Source organism: Misgurnus anguillicaudatus, chromosome 2 (genome assembly GCF_027580225.2).
Source record: "Misgurnus anguillicaudatus chromosome 2, ASM2758022v2, whole genome shotgun sequence".
In the NCBI taxonomy this organism is placed as follows: Eukaryota; Metazoa; Chordata; class Actinopteri; order Cypriniformes; family Cobitidae; genus Misgurnus; species Misgurnus anguillicaudatus.
Genome location: NC_073338.2, coordinates 22127996 through 22147174, shown reverse-complemented (window position 1 = coordinate 22147174; position 19179 = coordinate 22127996). Strand labels below are relative to the sequence as shown.

The 19179-nt window shown below is 34.8% G+C and overlaps 1 protein-coding gene across 4 annotated transcripts; it reads right to left on the bottom strand.

The window, feature by feature from the left end:
- Positions 1 to 110: 110 nt before the first annotated feature.
- ralyl (RALY RNA binding protein like) lies at positions 111 to 18888 on the bottom strand. Of its 4 annotated transcripts, XM_073874676.1 has the most exons (9): positions 18494 to 18745; positions 10390 to 10662; positions 4055 to 4127; positions 3898 to 3945; positions 3025 to 3182; positions 1202 to 1315; positions 742 to 899; positions 607 to 643; positions 111 to 238 (listed from the first exon to the last, which is right to left on the bottom strand). In XM_073874676.1, exons 2-8 carry the CDS (start codon positions 10643 to 10645, stop codon positions 611 to 613), a joined length of 840 nt encoding a protein of 279 aa, XP_073730777.1. In that variant the 5' UTR covers positions 10646 to 10662; positions 18494 to 18745; the 3' UTR covers positions 111 to 238; positions 607 to 610. The 4 variants fall into 4 exon arrangements, with proteins under 4 accessions (XP_073730777.1, XP_073730784.1, XP_073730780.1 ...); XM_073874683.1 differs by lacking the exon at positions 1202 to 1315 and having other exon boundaries at positions 18494 to 18888; XM_073874679.1 differs by lacking the exons at positions 10390 to 10662; positions 18494 to 18745 and adding an exon at positions 7616 to 7790.
- Positions 18889 to 19179: the final 291 nt, after the last annotated feature.

The window sequence follows — 19179 nt, the reverse complement described above, 5'->3', positions numbered from 1 at the left end:
GTGTATATACATTTTATTTACAAACATGACAATGACATTTACTGTAAGTGTATGACTAATTTTTCTAGATAAAACAAATTAATTTTATAAATTATCGTTAGTTGCTGGAATTGTTTGGTCAATTTTCTTTATTCATAAACAAAAAAAACATTCAAACTAAAATGTTTAACACAGAAAAGCTGACAGTTTCCAAATAGACATCTTCAAAAATAAAACTTGATAGATGCTGGTCTCAGTCCTAAAGAAGTAAGACAAAGAAAACACCAAACCTTTTAAAAAAGTCAATATTTTTATAAATATATTTATACAGATATATTTCAAAAAGTGTTTATTTGGCTAAAAACTTGAATTGTTGATATTAAGCAAAATATAACTTGTTTGTGTGAAACAGAAGATCAAATGATGATCTGAGATAATAATTCACAAATAGCTTTGTTAAACATTTAAGCATTGCACGTAAAAACAATAAACAGCACATTCATATGGAAAGCAGTGGATCTTTAGTACACAAAATACTTGAAGGACAGACACAGTCTTTATAATAAAATAAAATAGAGAGAGATAAGGATTTTATATGAAACATGAGACATGAATGTGAGTACAAACCTGTTCAGTTGTCTACATCTGATATGTGGTTTTCAATCTAGGGTTTATAAAACACATACAATGCATTGTAATAAGTGGATCTTATATAACAATATACATATTTATCACGTTCAGATGAGTATAATGACTGCTCACCAGTTCATTGGTAACACTGTCAGCATAGCCATCATCACCTTCATCAATCACTTTCCAAGACCTTCCTTCCTGATGCTCCCGATCCATATCTTCTCCAGAATCCTCTGCTGTCTCACTATAGAGGGATTGATGGGCCTTTTCATGCCTCCTGTGGCCCTCTTCACAACAATGAATTTCCAGACAGAGATGTGGGTCCAGATAAAGGTGAATGAGATGAGAGACAGAGATTAAAGGGTGGCCGATAGCAACACTGAATATTGAAACGATTAAACTTTCAAAAAGTTATGAGTTTCCCGATGTGCCCTCTACAAACCTAATGTTTTTGTTTGTTTTTTCTGAGTGAAGACTGAATGCTGCTTTTTTCGATTACCTGCACTGACACTGAAAGTGATGAAGACAAGTGTTTTTAATCTAACTCTCGCCAACGTGGCCTCTACACTGACAGCAATGTACCTCTTACCTGCCTCTGCAAACTGCTTGCGTTCAATCTTCTCTAACCTTCCCAGTAAGGAGTCAATCTTCAGCTTGATCTGAGACAGTTCTTGTTTGATTGTCAGGAGCTGATCAGATTTTACTTAGATTACAAATACACAAAAACAACGAGGATGGATATTTATTATAGTGAAGTGCACTGTATAGTATTAGTAGACAATGACATAGTATTCTTAGTAGACAAAAGTGTCATGGCCATTCATACATATTCCCTTACATGTGATTTTGATGCATCTTTGATAATTATATTGCACACTGGTCTGTCACACAATCACTCATCTTTTTTCAAAATTTGTTGTCATAAAATAAAGCAATAAGCCCAAAGAAGCAGTGGGTTACCAGTGCATTTTATAACAGCTAAGGGGTGTTGTTAGGCACAACGCGAAGTGGAGTGCCTAAAACCCCCTTAGCTGTTATAAAATGCACTGTAACCCCACTGCTTTGCGTGGCTTATTGCATTTATAAAACGGTTACTTCATATGCATAACAGGATTTCATAAAATAAAACACAAATAAGTTGTAATTATATTAGTACACATATTACTCTTCTGCCAAACAAAGAAGTTCCTCAGAATCAAGTGTGACTGAAACAGAGCGTGGTTCCCAACCAACACAGATGCCGCAAAGACACAATGAAAATATTATTAAAGACTGTGGTGTTTATTTTCATAAATCAACATTCATCTAATTTATACATTAACATTTATATCGTGCAACTGTTGATGTGATGATCAAATTGAAAGCATGCTTAACTTTAACTCTTTCCCCATCAGGGTAATTTTTTTTAAGTTGCCACCCAGTTTTAGTTTAAAGGCTTCTAGAAAATGATCTTCTTAAATAAACATAAAAGAAAAATTACAACTTATTTGTGTTTTATTTTATGAAATCCTGCTAACGTTATGCATATGAAGCAACAATTCCATAAAAGGAATAAGCCCTGGAAAGCATCGTGCCTAACAACGCCCCTTAGCTGTTATAAAATGCACTGGTAACCCACTGCTTCTTGGGGCTTATTGCTTTAATGAAGTTCAGTGGCAGTTTTGAAAGCTTTGGTTGTTTATGCACATTAAATACAAAAAGCATGTTGGTGAAGTCTTGCTGGAACTAATTCAAGGATTAGTCCATTTTCTTACAAAAATCCAGACAATTTACTCACCACCATGTCATCCAAAATGTTGATGTCTTTCTTTGTTCAGGCGAGAAGAAATTATGGTTTTTGAGGAAAACATACCAGGATTTTTCTTAATTTAATGGACTTTAATGGACCCCAACACTTAACAGTTTTAATGCAGTTTAAAATTGTAGTTTCAAAGGACTCTAAATGACCCCAAACGACGCATAAGGGTCTTATCTAGCAAAACGATTGTCATTTTTGTCAAGAAAAATAAAAAATATGCACTTTTAAACCACAACTTCTCGTCTTCCTCCGGTCCTGTGACGTCCCAGTCCATTAAAATGAGAAAAATCCTGGAATGTTTTCCTCAAAAAACACAACTTCCTATCGACTGAACAAAGAAAGACATGTTCGACTGAACATTTTGCATGACATGGTGGTGAAAATTATCTGGATTTTTTTTTAAAGAAAATGGACTAATCCTTTAAACTTGCAAACAATGCATGACACACCTTATGTGAATTATATTATGCATGGACATTGCATGGATTTTTTCAAAACCAGGGTATTAAGGTATATGCATTGCACAGAACGAAACCATTCAGAAACATAAAGACAGAACAACGTTATATAGTTGAAAACTGTTTAAAAGGATAAAGGCATAGAGCAAAAGCAACCTGATGATAGTGATGTAAGATAAGAAGTGCAGCTGGACATCTTTGGCTGGAAAGAGTTTTTCGTCCTACGTGTTGTTGAGAGAGCGACCACACGTGAATGCTTGATAGGTAAAATAGCTCGAGGGGAAGGTGCAAATCGCCCATGAATGTCAAAAATCCTAAAGAGAAAAATAGATATGCATAATATATTTTAAGTGTGTTATGTATTTTCTGTATATACAGTATATAATCAATATCTCTTGCATTACGTTTTGTACTAACATGGAAATATGCGTTACTGTATGTATACAATGTACTGCATTAGGTGTAAGATTTTATTATGCAACAGTGCAAATAATTTCTAAACACAATTGCTGTGTGCAAAAAAAAATCAGTCAATAAATAAATTATTACAGGTTTCTGGATTTTCTAAATAATTGCACTAAAGGGATTTTTGTTAGCAGTTCTATTTTCCATAGAGATAAAACCCGGCTCTGTCAAATGAGCAATGAAAGCAAACACATTAAAATGTCAGAGGAAAGATGGCCGGTGTGTCTCTGTTGCTCGAGTAATGACCCGGCAGCTTTCTGACATTCAGTAAATGTCTCACTGGAGATGAGTGTTCATCATTAGCCCGAGCAAAAGATCGAAGTTAAACCAATAAAATGACATTAATTATGGTTATCTCTTCCTCTACTTTTAGTTTTTCATTTTCAACACAGAAAAGGTCATACTGTAATAAGTGTCTTAGTGGATATTAACAAAATTTTTATGAACAAAAAGCTATTAAAAAGCTCCTGTTGTGAATATCACACCAGCATGATCCCAGAAAAGCTAATGTATTGCTCTGATCTGTGTATTTGTTATTTTTGCAAGTGAATGTCGTGTACATACCTGTTATAAAAATCATCCCTGTAGAAATCATAATCAAATTCATAGCCACTGTAAAAACATGTGTACATGATGTTATGCAAATCCACTTCCATTGTTTACAATGAAAAGATGTTTTAATTTGATGGCTAAAAAATGGGGTGGGGCTGAATTCGCTCACCTGTATAAGGAAAAGGGACGTTTTGATCCCACTTTTGGCCTATAAGGACGAGGCTCTCCGGCCATGTTAATGTCTGTAGAAAGATCAAAAATGATTGTAGAACATTTCCCTTTCAAATCATAGTCTCTTTCAAATAAATGTCAAGCACTGTCTGGTGATCACAATAGACTCAGAGAAGTGCTCGTAAGTGCATAACCACAATGTCACAGAATGAATGAATGATGACTCTCATCTGCTATCACAGCATCTCTTTCTCAACGCACGCAGATGCAGAATCATTCACGAGTATGTTTCAAGGTTACCCCGAACGTTATCCTGAAGGACGGCCTGACTACATCACAATTCAGGCCTTTAAGACATTTACAAGCAATTTCAGCCTTCACTGTGATGAAGCACAAAACAAAACACTAAATCTGCAAGGAAAAGTATAGTGCACTTTCAAAGTTTAGATTAGGCTCCGCTTGACTGAGCCAAATTCATTATGGAGACATACAGACATTTCAGGTGGATCCATTCACACTTGGAATGTATTTATAAGATTGAAGACATTCAGGAAATGAGAGGGTCAGTATGAGTTTAATTAGACTGGCACCAGATATATTGGCAAACAAACGTGCTCTCTGTATACCAGCTGAAGAGGAAGATCAGGTTTGTGTCAATTATTACAGTTTTGTGCAATGAGAAAGTATGTTTTCTATAGAAACATTACTGATAACACAAATAATCTAAAAGGTTACAATGACTTAGAGCTAAGGTTCAAAGACAATTTTCATCAAAGGATTATAACACAAAAGTAAACTGCAGTCACTTACTTTGCTGTCCTCCTTACATATCTTAAGTGTAAAATATTGTATTTAAGAAAAGCCAATACAAGATAAATGGCCAATTTGAAGTCTTTTAGTTTATAAGTTTTTTGTTTTGTTTTGTTTTTTTATGTTCGAATGTAATTTTAAGTATAAACCGTCTGCATTTTTTTAAAGAGCACCTATTTCATTGCTAAAAAACGTAATTTTGTGTATTTGGTATAATACAATGTGTTCTTGTGGTTTATGGTTAAAAAAACACATTATTTTCCACATACCATATATTTTTGTAGCTCCTTTCTTGAAACGAATGGATTTGAAAAGTGCTGTGTCCCTGATTGGCCAGCTAATCTGTATGTTGTGATTGGACTGAATACCTCTGACGTCAGCGGAAATGTGACGCTCCTTACCATGTTTGAAAGATTCGCTCCAATTCAGTGCTAACAAGAGTTAACTTACAGGCTATGAGTCAGAAGCGGGAGGAATTATGATAATGTCGGTCTTGTCTACATCACCAATCCCAGAAGTAAACTGTTGCCTACAATCTGTCTGTTTGTTGTAGTCCAAGAAAAGAGATTTACATTGGAGACGATATAACTCACGTCATCGTTTACTTTGGGGTTTGTACCTTTTGTATATTGTTAACATGTACTAATACATATAGAAGTAAAACAGTGCCATTGGATTTTGAATTCTAATTCTTAGCACTGAATTTTTTTACATCAAATTTTTAACACTGAATTTTATTTTGCATCTAAATCAGACTTTGAATTTTAAAAGCCATCGAATTTCTAGCACTGTTTTTTGCCTATGACATTTTTTCAAATTTAAAAAAAAAATTGTGTAAAAAAAATTCAATGTCTAAAAAAATTCAGAGTCAACATCCGGGGAAGCAAGGAGAAGCAATCGATCCCTGTATCAAATCTTTCAACATCCAGCCAATCACATGCTCCATTGGTCATGTGACACCAAAACGGGAAGTCGGTGAAGTTCAGGCAAAGGGTTTATTTGCATTAACATATTTACTTCCATAAATACACACTTACACAAAAAAAGGTGAATTGGACAATAGGTGCTCTTTAATAGATGTCAACTTTTTTTAGGAAAAAAAAATAAAATGAACTAAGCTTGTGGAACAACACAATTTGTGTTTTATTTTAACACAAAATCTAAATGACACATTATATGTTAAAAGCATAGCACAAAAAAAATAACACGTCCTTTCTTGGAGTGTATTGTTCATCTCTGATGGGATGGGGAGAAAAGTGATTTGTCCATTTAAAATTTTTACAGTACACTGTAAAAAAGTACATCTTTGCGTCTAAAGAGTTCATATTAGTCCATCAGAGTTACATTTTGGTACAAAATATGTATATTAAGAGGGCCTTTTTAAAGGATACTGCCCCAGTGACAGCATGGGACAATCTTTTGACCATTTTCCTTGGGATGTTTAAAATTATTATTATTTAATTTTTTTGGAAGATGAAATGAATCCAAACAGGATGCATTATCCTGTTGTTCCAATTAACAATGGATGCATTGACACACCATATATTCACTTAATATGCCGACCATCTTACCAGTATGCATAGAGCCATATCAATATATTAATCACTGTGAACCAATGGTCCTCCAATGGTTAACCAGTATGCTTTCCTCTCTGTCAGTGGTCTGTCAGGTTATATACGACCAGAGTGAAGATTGGCATTTCTCTTAGTAATGTCCTCTGCCTGTCAGCTAAAGGAGCTGGAAGAGGCAGAGTTGAGTATTTACAGTGATTCATTTGACAAGACATAACTGGCTTTGACAAGTCACCATCCCTGGGATAAAACTTGTGCTTAAAAGCTAAACCCACGTGAAATATCCTCTCTGATAAATCTCTGTAAGCACAGTAGGAGAAACACCTGACTGAAAAAGTTTGAACTTTAAGGAATTGTGTTCACAAATAAACAAATTAAATTATACTTCCATAGCTTATCATTGTGCTGTATCTTCTATATAATGGCTTTCATAGATGACCTACTTCACCAATTTTTGTCTTGTTTTATTTATTCCTTTGTTATGATGTAATTCGGTGACTGATGTGCGCAATTGTCTGGAACTGTTTGTACTCTTGAGGACAAGTATCATATCCATTCGTAGCGCAGCTCATTATCTCCTTTTATTTCACCTTTAAAACCACAGTAATCATAATGAAGAAATACACATGCTGACATCAAATCTTTCAAGGGTGAAGGTTATTCTCTACAGGTATAAGCAAGTTAAACCAGACAAATATGTGGTAAAATAGTATCATTCAATTGAGAGAACAGATATTTAGTTATCTTATTGAATTATAAACATGTTGTCACATCAACAGGAGTAACTACATTTTGTTAAGTCATTTAAAAGCTTTCAGAAGGAGTAAACAAAACATTTCAGCATGGTAGAAATATATTGTCTGGTAAACTAAAACATGCTTCATGTTGTACAGTAAAATCTAAGTTAACTGGTTTTATTCTTTTAAAAACAGAAAAATATATGTGACTAAACCTAGAGAATTTAATTTATCATGTCGAAATAACCCTTTTAAGTTACAACTGAATTCTAATATTACTGAATGTAGAATTGAATCATAACACATGGTTCATTTTACAATGACTTAAATAATGTAAAAAAAATAAAATAAAATAAAAAATAATATTTTTGCATATTTTAACATGGTATTAAAAATATTTTCTTACATATATGTATTATAATTTCTCAGTAAAGTACTCACATCTCTGACTGTGACGTCTGCCTTTATGCACTGTTCTTCTGTACATGTCCATCAGGTTGTGCACACTATATTTTGAGAAACAAGTGATTGCTTTCCCTTGAACCCACATCAACGCAGTGTCACAGTGAGACTGACTGAACTGAGTGAAGAACTTAGACATGGACCATTCCAGACTCTACCACTTACACAGTATGGGGATGTAACAATTGATTTAAAATATTTTTAAATATTTATTCAATGGCATTCAGACCCCCCCCCCCAAAAAAAAAAACAGGTTAAAATGTAACTATTTTGCATGGGTAAAAATAAGCATCACTCTAGAAATCACTTTTTATACTTATCTATCATATATATAAATAACATTTATTTCATTTGAAATGCATAGCTGAGCCCCCCACAGTTGATGTCATTCATTTGAAAAAAATCTTAATTGATTATAGTTAGTGGCATTAAAGGGGACATATTATGAAAATCTGACTTTTTCCATGTTTAAGTGCAATAATTGGGTCACCAGTGCTTCTATCAACTTAGAAAATAAAAAAGAACCACCCAGTAACGTAGTTTTGGTAAACCATTCTCTGCATGCATGTGAAAAATAGGTAATTGAAATTTGGCTCCCCTTGTGATGTCAGAAGGGGATAATACCGCCCCTTAATATGCACTATCCAACCACAGCACTGCCATTTAATGCAGAGATCAGCTCATTTGCATTTAAAAGGACACACCCAAAAACGGCACATTTTTGCTCACGCCTACAAAGTGGCAATTTTAACATGCTATAATAAATTATCTATATGTTTTTTTTAGCTTAAACTTTACATATGCATTCTGGGACACCATAGATTTATTTGAAATCTTAAAAATTTTTGTGAAACGTCCCCTTTAAAGCTTTTCCATTTGAATTAAAGACACACTTTGAAACTGAAGACATTAAGATATCTTTACCATTGTCAGAGAGATTTCAGCCTGCTGAAAAACAGGAAAGCTAATTATAGTGACATGGATACACATACATATTCACTTTTGTGCTGTTGACACTGATATTCTTATAAGAGCTTTGTAAGTTAGACACACTAAAAGAAATATGATTTTGACAAATTTTAAGTACTATTTATAATACATTTAAACATAAATATAAACATTAAGTATAAGTGCATTATTATTATTATTATTAGGCCTATTATTAATATTATGGATGGCTGACGTATTTTTATCGCCATCTAGTGGTTGAAATAACGTTCTGGTTTTTTTTTGACGTTCAGTATTATGTCAGTCAGTTTAAAATGCTCTTAAAAATTACAGCATAATGCACATTGTGTCTTATCCAGTCAAACATGCACTACTACTGCTCAAAAGATTAATAACTATACCTCATTCTTTATTTAACTTTCTACATTTAACATAGTAAACTCATCAAAATGCAATGACATATAATGTAGTCTAACTATGAGAATGTGTTATGGATTATGTTGTGACTAAGTATCAAAGCAGCTTCTTGTGCTCTCTTCCTGAGATGCCATTAATGTTTTCTTATTAGCTGTTTTTTTTTCATTTATTGGTCCATTTAAAAGATTCAATTTTGGTTTTCTATTAAATTAACTAAACAATGAAATGAACAAATGAAATAAATATGTTGACACAAGTACATTTCAGGTTGATAACATGTAATTTAAAAGATTTTAAGATAATGAAAAACATACAGTGTTTGAACGACAGTGCATGTAGATTTGTTTTCATTGTACGCTGTATTTTGGTGACCTTTACTTCCTCTTGCTACCAGAAGGGGGCAATAAAACACAACATTACCTAAAAGTGCACAGGATTCTTTGAACTATAAACCATGTTTAAGAGCGAAATTTATCGTGTTATGCTTATTTTGTTTGTAGGAAAATTAAATATTTTACAATTTAAAAGAATGCATACTACATTATTGAAAAAGAAAATCATAACTATGCGTGTTATACACTACACTATATAAGTATATATAATTTTGCTCATCATCTCCTCAAATACAGTTGGTCAGTGCAGGTCTGTAGTTTTATGTCTTCACCTCAGCTGATGAAACCCCATCAAATTCAAAGTTTGCAAAGTAAAATATCACTAATAATCATAACCACAAAACAAGTCAAGAGGCTCAATAGGATCAGATAATGGCTTTACTCTAGTTTATTAAGCTGTGAAACCTCCTACTGAAGACTGACCTGTGAAACAAAACAGTTTGGACAAAACAGAGCTACATTGCTGCTCCAGAATAAATTAAAAACATTCATGCATTAAAAAAACATATAGGCGTTCTCATCTCAGTCTTTGTTGTAGCCTAATCTAAGCAACTATCTGCTAAAACATAAATATGTTGATGCTTTACTGTGTAAGTTATTTGCATTTGTTTCCCCAAGATGTTAAAGTCTACAAATGTTGTCAAATTTGTAGCCTGCAATATTTTCACAAGTATATAAAACACAGCAAATAATAGTAACCTTATACAAAACTAAGTACAGCAAAATTGTATCACTGGTGTTCAGTTCAAGCCACATTCACAACACTGCCGACCAGCTTTTTATTTTTAATAAATGATGGGGGGTATTTAGTAGGTTACCATGGGAACTGCTATGACCTAAGATTAGCTGTTTTTTGCCAGAAAAAACTATTTTTTTCTTTTTTCTCCTTTATTTCTCCTGATCTTTTCACCCTCACCCACCTCCGTGTCATTAAACGCACAGACTCATCTGTTTTAGTGTCATTTATAAGTAAAAACAGACAAAATGGTCACATACCCAAGGTTTGTCCAGCAAGTACCCTGGCATTCTCTCCGGCCACCGCCGAGCGAGCGTTCCTCTCGCTGGCATACTGAACGAAAGCAAAGCCCTTATGCACAGAGCAGCCAGCGATCTTTCCATACTTGGCGAAAATGAGCTCAATGTCGGTCTTCTTCACCACAGTGGTGTTGAGGTTACCAATAAACACCCTGGAATTGAGAGAGCGAGGATCCGTCTTGTTTGTAATGTTGCTGGTTTGAGTTTTTCCAGTCATCCTTCCTACAGGATGTCCTAAATCACACATATAAGAAGAAGAAATATTAAAGGAAAAGTTCGTCCAAAGTGGAAAGTCTTTCAATGTGAAGAACAGACAAAAAAATTCTTATTCACTGAACATTCTGCATCACATAACAGTAAACAAGAGAAAAGAATAAACAGTTCAGTGTGTTTTACTTATCTTAAAAAGTTTATGGGATGATTTCCCAGACAGGAATTAGACTAGTCCCTAAAATAAATATAAGAGCTGTCCAAACTGAAAACAACTTAATATCTTAAAATACATCAGTGCCCTTTGTTTTGCTTCAAAATGCACACAAGTAATGTTTTAGTAAGGCATGTTTGTTAAAACTAGTTTTTTCCTAATTAAACTAAGGCCTAGTGCTGTTTTTTGTTATGTTGTTTAAACAGTTTAAAGGCCCAGTGTGGAGATTTTAGCGAAATCTAGTGGTGAGACTGTGAATTGCAACCAACATCTATATCCACATCTCACCCCTCCCTTTCGAACACATAGAGAAGCTACGGTAGCTGCCACAGGACAAATATATTTTCATCTGAGACAACATAGTGACAAAATGAGCTCTATAGAGAAGTTTGTCAATTTAGGGCTACTGTAGAAACATGCTGGCATGAAATGGCAACTTCCATGTAAGGGGACCTGGGATGTATGTAGATAAAAACGGCTCATTCTAAGGTAATAAAAACCATACAGTTTATTTTGTAAGGTCTTTATACACAACAGATAACATAGTTATGTATATTATGTTGCTTTTTTATCAAGACATCCTTCTAAAAGTTACACAATGCACCTTTAACAGTATACAATGTTTACAGGAAATATGTGGAAGAACAATCAATATTACTACATCATACAGACTAAAAACATCATTTATACTCTAAATATAGGCTGACAGATTCTAGATTAAAGAATCGGATGAAATAATAATTTATTTCATGAGGTTTACAGCAGGCACATTTGTTATATTTCTATTATCTGACTTTTCACCATGGTAACAGACACAATGAACATAAAAGTGTGTTACCATGAAAGATTGAAAGTTATTTTCAGATACCTGCTCCACATATTCACACCGTTTCTTAAACACGGCCACACACACCTTAATGCATGCGCAGGTAAGCAACCACATATACATCACCCTGTATATATATTTTCACATCTTCCTCCATATGCTATTATCCAGCTACTAAAAATGTGCTGAGCTCTATTTTGCATCTTTAAAAACAACACTTCTTACTTCTGTCATATACAGACCACACATTAAGCCGATAAAGCAATGAGATTAACACCATGAGCGAGAGGAGAGCAGTCAGGAGGAGCTGTGAGGAGAACCGCAGTGTGAGATCTCTGACAGCTGTGAAGATGTTCACGCTCACAAAAAGTTCAAAATATAAGATTTCTCTCATTCTCAAACTGTTTCATCAGGATTCCTACTTTTTTTGGCTTGATTTATAATGTATAACCAAGAGCATGAGAAAATCCATAAAGCTTGGCTAATATACAGTATAAGTTTCAATGAGGATCCATATTTATTTTCCCTCCCTTTACAGAAAATATATACACAAAATTATTAGGCTAAACCAACAAAGTGGCTTCTTCTGGAAAAAGTTGTTACTTAGCATGACCTGTCTCGACACTAAACACATCTTGACTTTTTTTTGAGGAGACTGAAATCCTGAAGTCATTACATTTTTTGGCTTTTACTTAATTTTCAAGAGATCCTGCTGGTTCGTGATATTGTTCAAGTGTAAGAGGAGCTCACACTAAATACTTCACACTTTAGCTTATATCATTTTATTCAGTTTTTTAAACTTCATACACACTTTCTGTATTTTCTGGTTGTATTTTAATAAAGAGACTGAAAATAATTATATATATGGTAGCCATTATACCATTGCAAAAACAACAACTCTAATGATGGTATGGTGACATAAGGCTTTTGTACAGTATAGTGTATGTGGCGTTGAAAGCATGTTTAATCATAGAGTTGAAAAAAAGAATATTTGTATTAATGTCAGGCAAATATATAAAACTTATTCTCGATAAGCTCTAAGGTTGGCTACAGTGGGACTACTCAAATGTGGAGCAATGTCTCACATTCACACATAATTAAATGCTAGAGAAAACAATTACTTCTTATAAAATCAGCACAGTAATGTGCAAGCAAAGCATTTTTAGTATATCTGTTAAAATAACACATTTTGTGTCTAGTTAAAGAAAACACATCTAATGTGTGTCACAAAATGACACATAATGGGCTCTATTATTCACCCGGCGCAATGTGGCGCAATGCGCGACGCAAGTGTCTTTTTCTAGTTTCAACCCGACGCAATGATCATAAGTGATATAAGTGTAAAACTCGTGCAATACATACGCCAAAATCCACTTTGGCGTGCATATGATACGCAAGTCCTTCCCATTTACTTAAACGGGGCATCTTTTTTTGTCGTTTTGTTTATTGGTTTCTCAATTTTTTTGCTTTTTTTACCATTTTCGCTTGGGTTTAGGGTTAGAACAAATTTTTGTTATATAAAAATGACATCCTAACCCAAACCCAAACTCTAACCCCAACTCCAAGCAACCATGGCTTAAATATGGACAAAAACATGGAGAAACCTGTATATTAAATAACCTCATTAAGCAAATCTAAAATCTAACCCTAAACCCAAACGAAAATGGTTTAAAAAACAGAAAAAAATTGAGAAACCAATAAATAAAACGACAAATAAGATGCACCGTTTAAGTGAATGGGAAGGACTTGCGTATCATATGCACGCCAAAGTGGAATTTGGCATATGTATTGCACAAGTTTTACACTTCGTGCTATTTATACTCATCCTCAGGAGACTGGGTAGCGAGATAAGGTTTATTGCACATTACGTCCAAAACACACCCATTACTCATTAGAAAAATATGAACAACCCTTTTTGACCAAACCATTTTTCCCGTCATTAGCAAAAGTGGCATCTGACCGTTTAGACCGTGCGCCATGCGCTTTAGCAATGCGCTTTGATCGTTAAAATAGGGCCCAAAACAACACATTAAATAAGATAAAACAAAACTATGTGTAAAAATGAACACATCCTTTCTTAGAGTGTAAGAACACAGATTGTGTTTTTCATCTAACAAACTAGACACTCTTGACAACCAAACCAAAAAACTTTGAATTGGAGATGATCAGCCAGACACAAAATCCATTTCATCTGCGAGACAGTCAGTCAATCTCTCGGATCCTCAGTCAAACCAACATCCTGCTCTCAATGCACACCTTCATTTCTTCAAAAGCACTGACGCATGAAAACTTTTCACTTCCTTCTGTTAACAATAACCTCTTCTCATTTTCTCAGACAGACAGGCATGGCAGAGCTCTGGTATTGTGACTGGACACAACATTTCTGTTTCATTTCAAACTAGGGATGTTAACAATTAATCGATCTTCGATTAATTGTCGATAAGAATTTACTCGATAAAACTTAACGATTGTTGAAAAACAAGATCATGCACGTGTGTGCGGCGCCTGCGCAAAACAGATACAGTCGGAGAAAAAAAATTAAGCGATCGCGCAAAAGTTAAACTACTAGCTATGATCACAACAATGCTCGATGCCAAGCACACACATGTGCTTTTTAACGTCATGCGAGACGAGGCTGGCTGGCTGCCAACACAACGAAATTACATCCGCAGTGGATCTGACAGGGTCCGACGCAGAAAATGCAAATACGTTTAGGATACTGAAAGCAAAGACCCTCTTCGGGGAAGCCTGCAAGATTAGCATAGCAACGCTGCTATATAGAGAGAAGGAGACCAGCAGCCGTTTTTAATGAACAGATTAAAATGTAATTTTAAATGATGGCAAGAAACTGTCAAATGTAAACTGTAACTGACTGTCGTTACACCCTGAATGCCCGCAACATATATCACTGATCATCATTATTGACTGGCTGAGGCGCTGCGTGTTTTCTAATGGAAGGTTGGCATCTCCGTAATATAAGCATCTTTGCTGAAAGTACGTCTAAGCTGGGGTGACGACGAGAAAAGTGCCCTTCGTGTGCTTCTTGGATATAATTACAAACAGTGTATCAACGACTCGGAAAGCGAGGTAAACAACTTGATAAATAACACTTGATGATAATAAAACTGTTATTTTGACATGGACTTTCATGCGTCTGTTGCAGAGTGCCCATGTGAGGCGGAGTTATACACTCCCAGATAGCAAAATTGCTGTGGCCCAGATCTGGTTCACATCTGACACCTTCATCTGGCCCACCTTTGGCATGGAATGATGGCACTTGGGCGGTCCACCTCTTTTTTTCCAGATCTTTACCACAAGCAAACCATAGAAACGCCACATGTCAGCCAAACACAAAGCAAATAATGCAGATCTGGCCCAAACCTGAGTAATAGTTAACTTAAATTTTGGCCCAGATTCAGCCCAGACCCAACACCATTCACTGGCCCACACCTGGCATGGATTGATGGCACTTGTGTGATCCACTCCTGTTTGAAACGTCTCGGCCACGAGCAAGCCAGAGTGATGCCACAAACAGAGTATGAATCTCAACCATGGTGACAATTAAATGACAAACTTCATGCTGCAATGCATGCTGGGTATTAACAAATTACAAATCTCATCCAGGACTCCCAGCATGCACTGCAACATGGCTAAATAATGAACTTTTTACAATTTTCTTTGTCACCATGGTTGAGATTCATAGTGTGATTCTTGATGTTTGTACGCCCGAAGTGTACAGCGGTTATTTTTTGCCAAATTTTCTAAAACTCCTTGATAACAAACTGCTGTGAAAGTGCTGGATCTCATATACAACATTGACAGAAAAATAAACTTTTGATGATTAAATCCTTTAATTAGATCATGATTTTTACCATTATATACCAACCACCACAGAATTGCACTATTAACTGTACATTACCATAACAAATGTGTTTTATACACACAAAGTAAGGCAACCAAGAAAAATTGGTAAAGAAGTCAAGGGTCCAACTAAAACAAACACTAATCACAATAATGGTGACTTAAAATTAAACAAAGCATCAACATCTAAACCTAACAAGTGAATTGTGTTTTCTACAGCAATATTTTTACTGAACATTCAGAAATGTTTTCTAAAATAATAAAATGCAATGTTTCTCTATCATTTACATAACAATCAAACAAGTTAATATAATAAACAGTTGTTGTTTTAAACATTGTGTGAACATTAAAACAGGACATTGTCATAACGTTTAAAAATGGTAAAATGTAACATTCCTCTAACGTTCAGACAACACAGAAACGTTCTTAGAACTTCAAGAAAACTGGACACTTTTTATATTGGCAGAAAGTTTTTGGGAATGTTGGGAACTTTCAGGGAACGTTCTTAGAACTTTTCTCTGTTAGATGGATCACTTCAGACTCACACACACATGAGCCGTTGCTTACTGTGCCATATGTTTGCCAAAACCGGGCCGGATATGTTTTAAAAGAACTGGGCCACATTTGCTGCAACATATGTGGGCCACTTTAGACACAAACCCACATGAGCCGGTGCTTACCGTGCCATATCTTTGCCAAAACTGGCCCTGATGCATCTTTATACAGCTGGGCCACATTTACAGCATCATATATGGGCCACTTCAGACTCACACCCACATGAGCCGGTTCTTACCGTGCCATATCTTTGCCAAAACTGGCCCAGACACGTTTGTAAAGAGCTGGGCCACATTTGCTGCAACATGTGAGGGCCACATTTGGTTTATTCCAAGATTAGGCCGTGTCTGTTGTGCAGCATTTTTGCCAAAGGTGGCCCATATTTGTTGTTTGATATTTGGGCAATATTCACTATTTGTCAGATGGGCCACTTTTGGTTCATATTCAGATGACATGTTGCCGTGGGCACCGCATCTTTGCCTTAAAAGGCCCACATGTGATTTGATATATGTGGCCCATTTTTGCTATTTTACATGTGAGCCACTTTAGGTTCACATCCCTTTTATTCGGGCCATAAGAAGACCAGCAGTGCCGCATCTTTGCCTGAAGTGGCCCACATGTGCTTGCTATCTGGGCTGTGTCTATTAGTCATTATATTTCATTACGAGATAAGTTTAAATTGATGATTTTATCAAAACAACAACTACATTGTTTTTTTTTTACAATCCCACTAGCATGTTATTTAGACAAAATAAAATCTTTTAATTCGCGTGAGGAAGCTGTCGTTTTTATGCACACTTTTATGTCATTGGCTATATGCCACTGCAGTGAAGGCTTATTGCACTATTACTGTTAACGATTATTCGATTGATTGATCGTTAATTTAAATGATCATCGAATATGGGAAATTGCATAAATTGACATCCCTATTTCAAACCCCATCACTTCAGCTGTTACACAGAGCCGATGTACAGTCTGTTATGACTTACCAATTCAAACCCAACAATACTCTGACTCATACTGTATGTTCCGTATGTACAAGAACACAGTTACAATTTTAACGAATCACGTATGATTCTTCATCTATACATCTCTATACATACACAAAAATTCCTTCAAAAAGGGACAAATCCAGCCTGTTGCCGTTGGGTTGTAATTTGAGATATTTTAACACATTGTTGGGTCAAATATAAGCATTTTCTGGATTCATTTAACTCAACGCCAGGATTGCCCCTTTTTGACCCAATGATGGGTTGAAAATAACCCAGCATATTTTAGAGTGCACTGTATAAGAAGAAGATTCATATGTGATTCAAGAAATCTAAATCTGAGAACAGAGATGTCCTGCATGGCAATGTAAAGTATTTCTAGCTATCTTGAGTTACAGTTTTTGATTTGGTGCTATTTATTAGACATATGAGAAGTATGTACTTAAAAAAAGTAGCTTGTATGCGTGCTCAGAAATTATGTTTGAGCTCTGAAGAAGATTCGGATATTCTGTCCAGGTATGGCATTTGTAGATACTCTGGTCCCTCCTAGAATTCCCAATGAGAGATAAGCTTTACTTGGGAAAAGGATATTTCATGGCTGGCTTCCCCCACCTGCCTCTTGACTGACACGGTCTGAATAGTAAATCTTTTTTTTTTAAGAAAAACATAGATCTACCTCACTATCATCCTCAAACCTAAATGAATTTTGAAGAAAGAATAGCATATTGAAGACACAAACTGATTTGTATACTTTTCATAGTTATACTAAAGGATAAAGGATGCTTGTCAAGAAAAATCGCAGCTGGAGAAATAAAATGAAAAAGTTTATATAACATAGAAAAAAAATCATTTACAAATGACAATGGGTCATATTTTCAATAAAACAAAGCTGTCTGCCTCAGTGTATCATAGACAGACAATCATATCAAACCTCGCCATCGTGTGTAAAAACAGTGCAATAGACTGACACAGTCATGAAATACATAACTTCTTTAAATAATGAAAGATACCAGCGTGGGTATACATACATTTGAAAAAGTAATTTTTAAAGCTAAAATAAACTTCCCAGAGCAAGACATTGTTCATTATCCTGAAAAAATAATTGCTGTATATCAAATATTTAATTTATAATAAAATGACATTAGCCAGAAATAAATAGCAAGATGCAGTACTCCAAACTTTTAAAGCAACTCAAGATTTACTAATCATGCATGCAATGTAAATTAACATTTGTATAAAAATTCACAGCTTCAACGTAATCAAACTTTTTTTATTTTAGGCTACAAAGAAGGTGGCAAGCAAATAATTTTTTTAACAAATACTATAATCTGTATTTACATACAGTACTGATTTTGATTCAATGTATAGGAGTGAAAAGGATTTAAAAGATGAAACACAAGAGCTACTCACCAATCAAAGAGCCTGAACATGAAACAAGATGATGAGTAAGTGCAGAATGAACTGAACTGAGTCTCCCGATCGCTCACATCTCAGCCCTTCACCGCATCATGTGACTGCACACTGCTGCCCTCCTTATCATCCACATGCACATGCTGAAACTCCGACTGTATTCATTCATACCTAACTGTAGGGAAAAATAATTAATAACAAAACACTTTGTGCTTGTATTCTATTTATTTTAAAACAAAAACATTCTGGAAAAACTACCAATTATAAATTATTGATGTTTTATTGCAACAGCAAAATGTATTAAACTCAACACAAACCCTGAAATACATGATAAATCTAAGACAGTTGCAGATTATTAGAAGTCGTCGACAAAGTAACCAAAACCTGAAATGTAATAGTTTGAAATGTATACATATACATATAATATACACTCTAAAAATATCAGTAAAAAACGGACAAAGTACTGTGTAAATATAAATGAATTTTCCGTATTTATGTTTTACAGGTGTTTTTTCTGTTTTTTTTTTAATACACGTTGCATTATGGGTGCAATAACCCCTGCTGCAATCTTTCACTTTTGTCTCTCTATCACTATCTCTGTTTGAAACCTAAAATTACAACTTGCTTGAGTTATTTTCTAAACATGGATGATGTTTAACTTCTAAACAAATGCTGTCAGAACAAAA

Bases quoted from the DNA above. Each gene is read 5' to 3' on its own strand.
- ralyl (XM_073874676.1), bottom strand. From the start codon at position 10,645: ATGACTGGAAAAACTCAAACCAGCAACATTACAAACAAGACGGATCCT. The intron at 3,183-3,897 runs GTATGTACACGA...TTTTCTCTTTAG, and splicing joins AGGGATGATTTTTATAACAG to GATTTTTGACATTCATGGGC. The intron at 900-1,201 runs GTAAGAGGTACA...ATTGTTGTGAAG, and splicing joins CAAGCAGTTTGCAGAGGCAG to AGGGCCACAGGAGGCATGAA.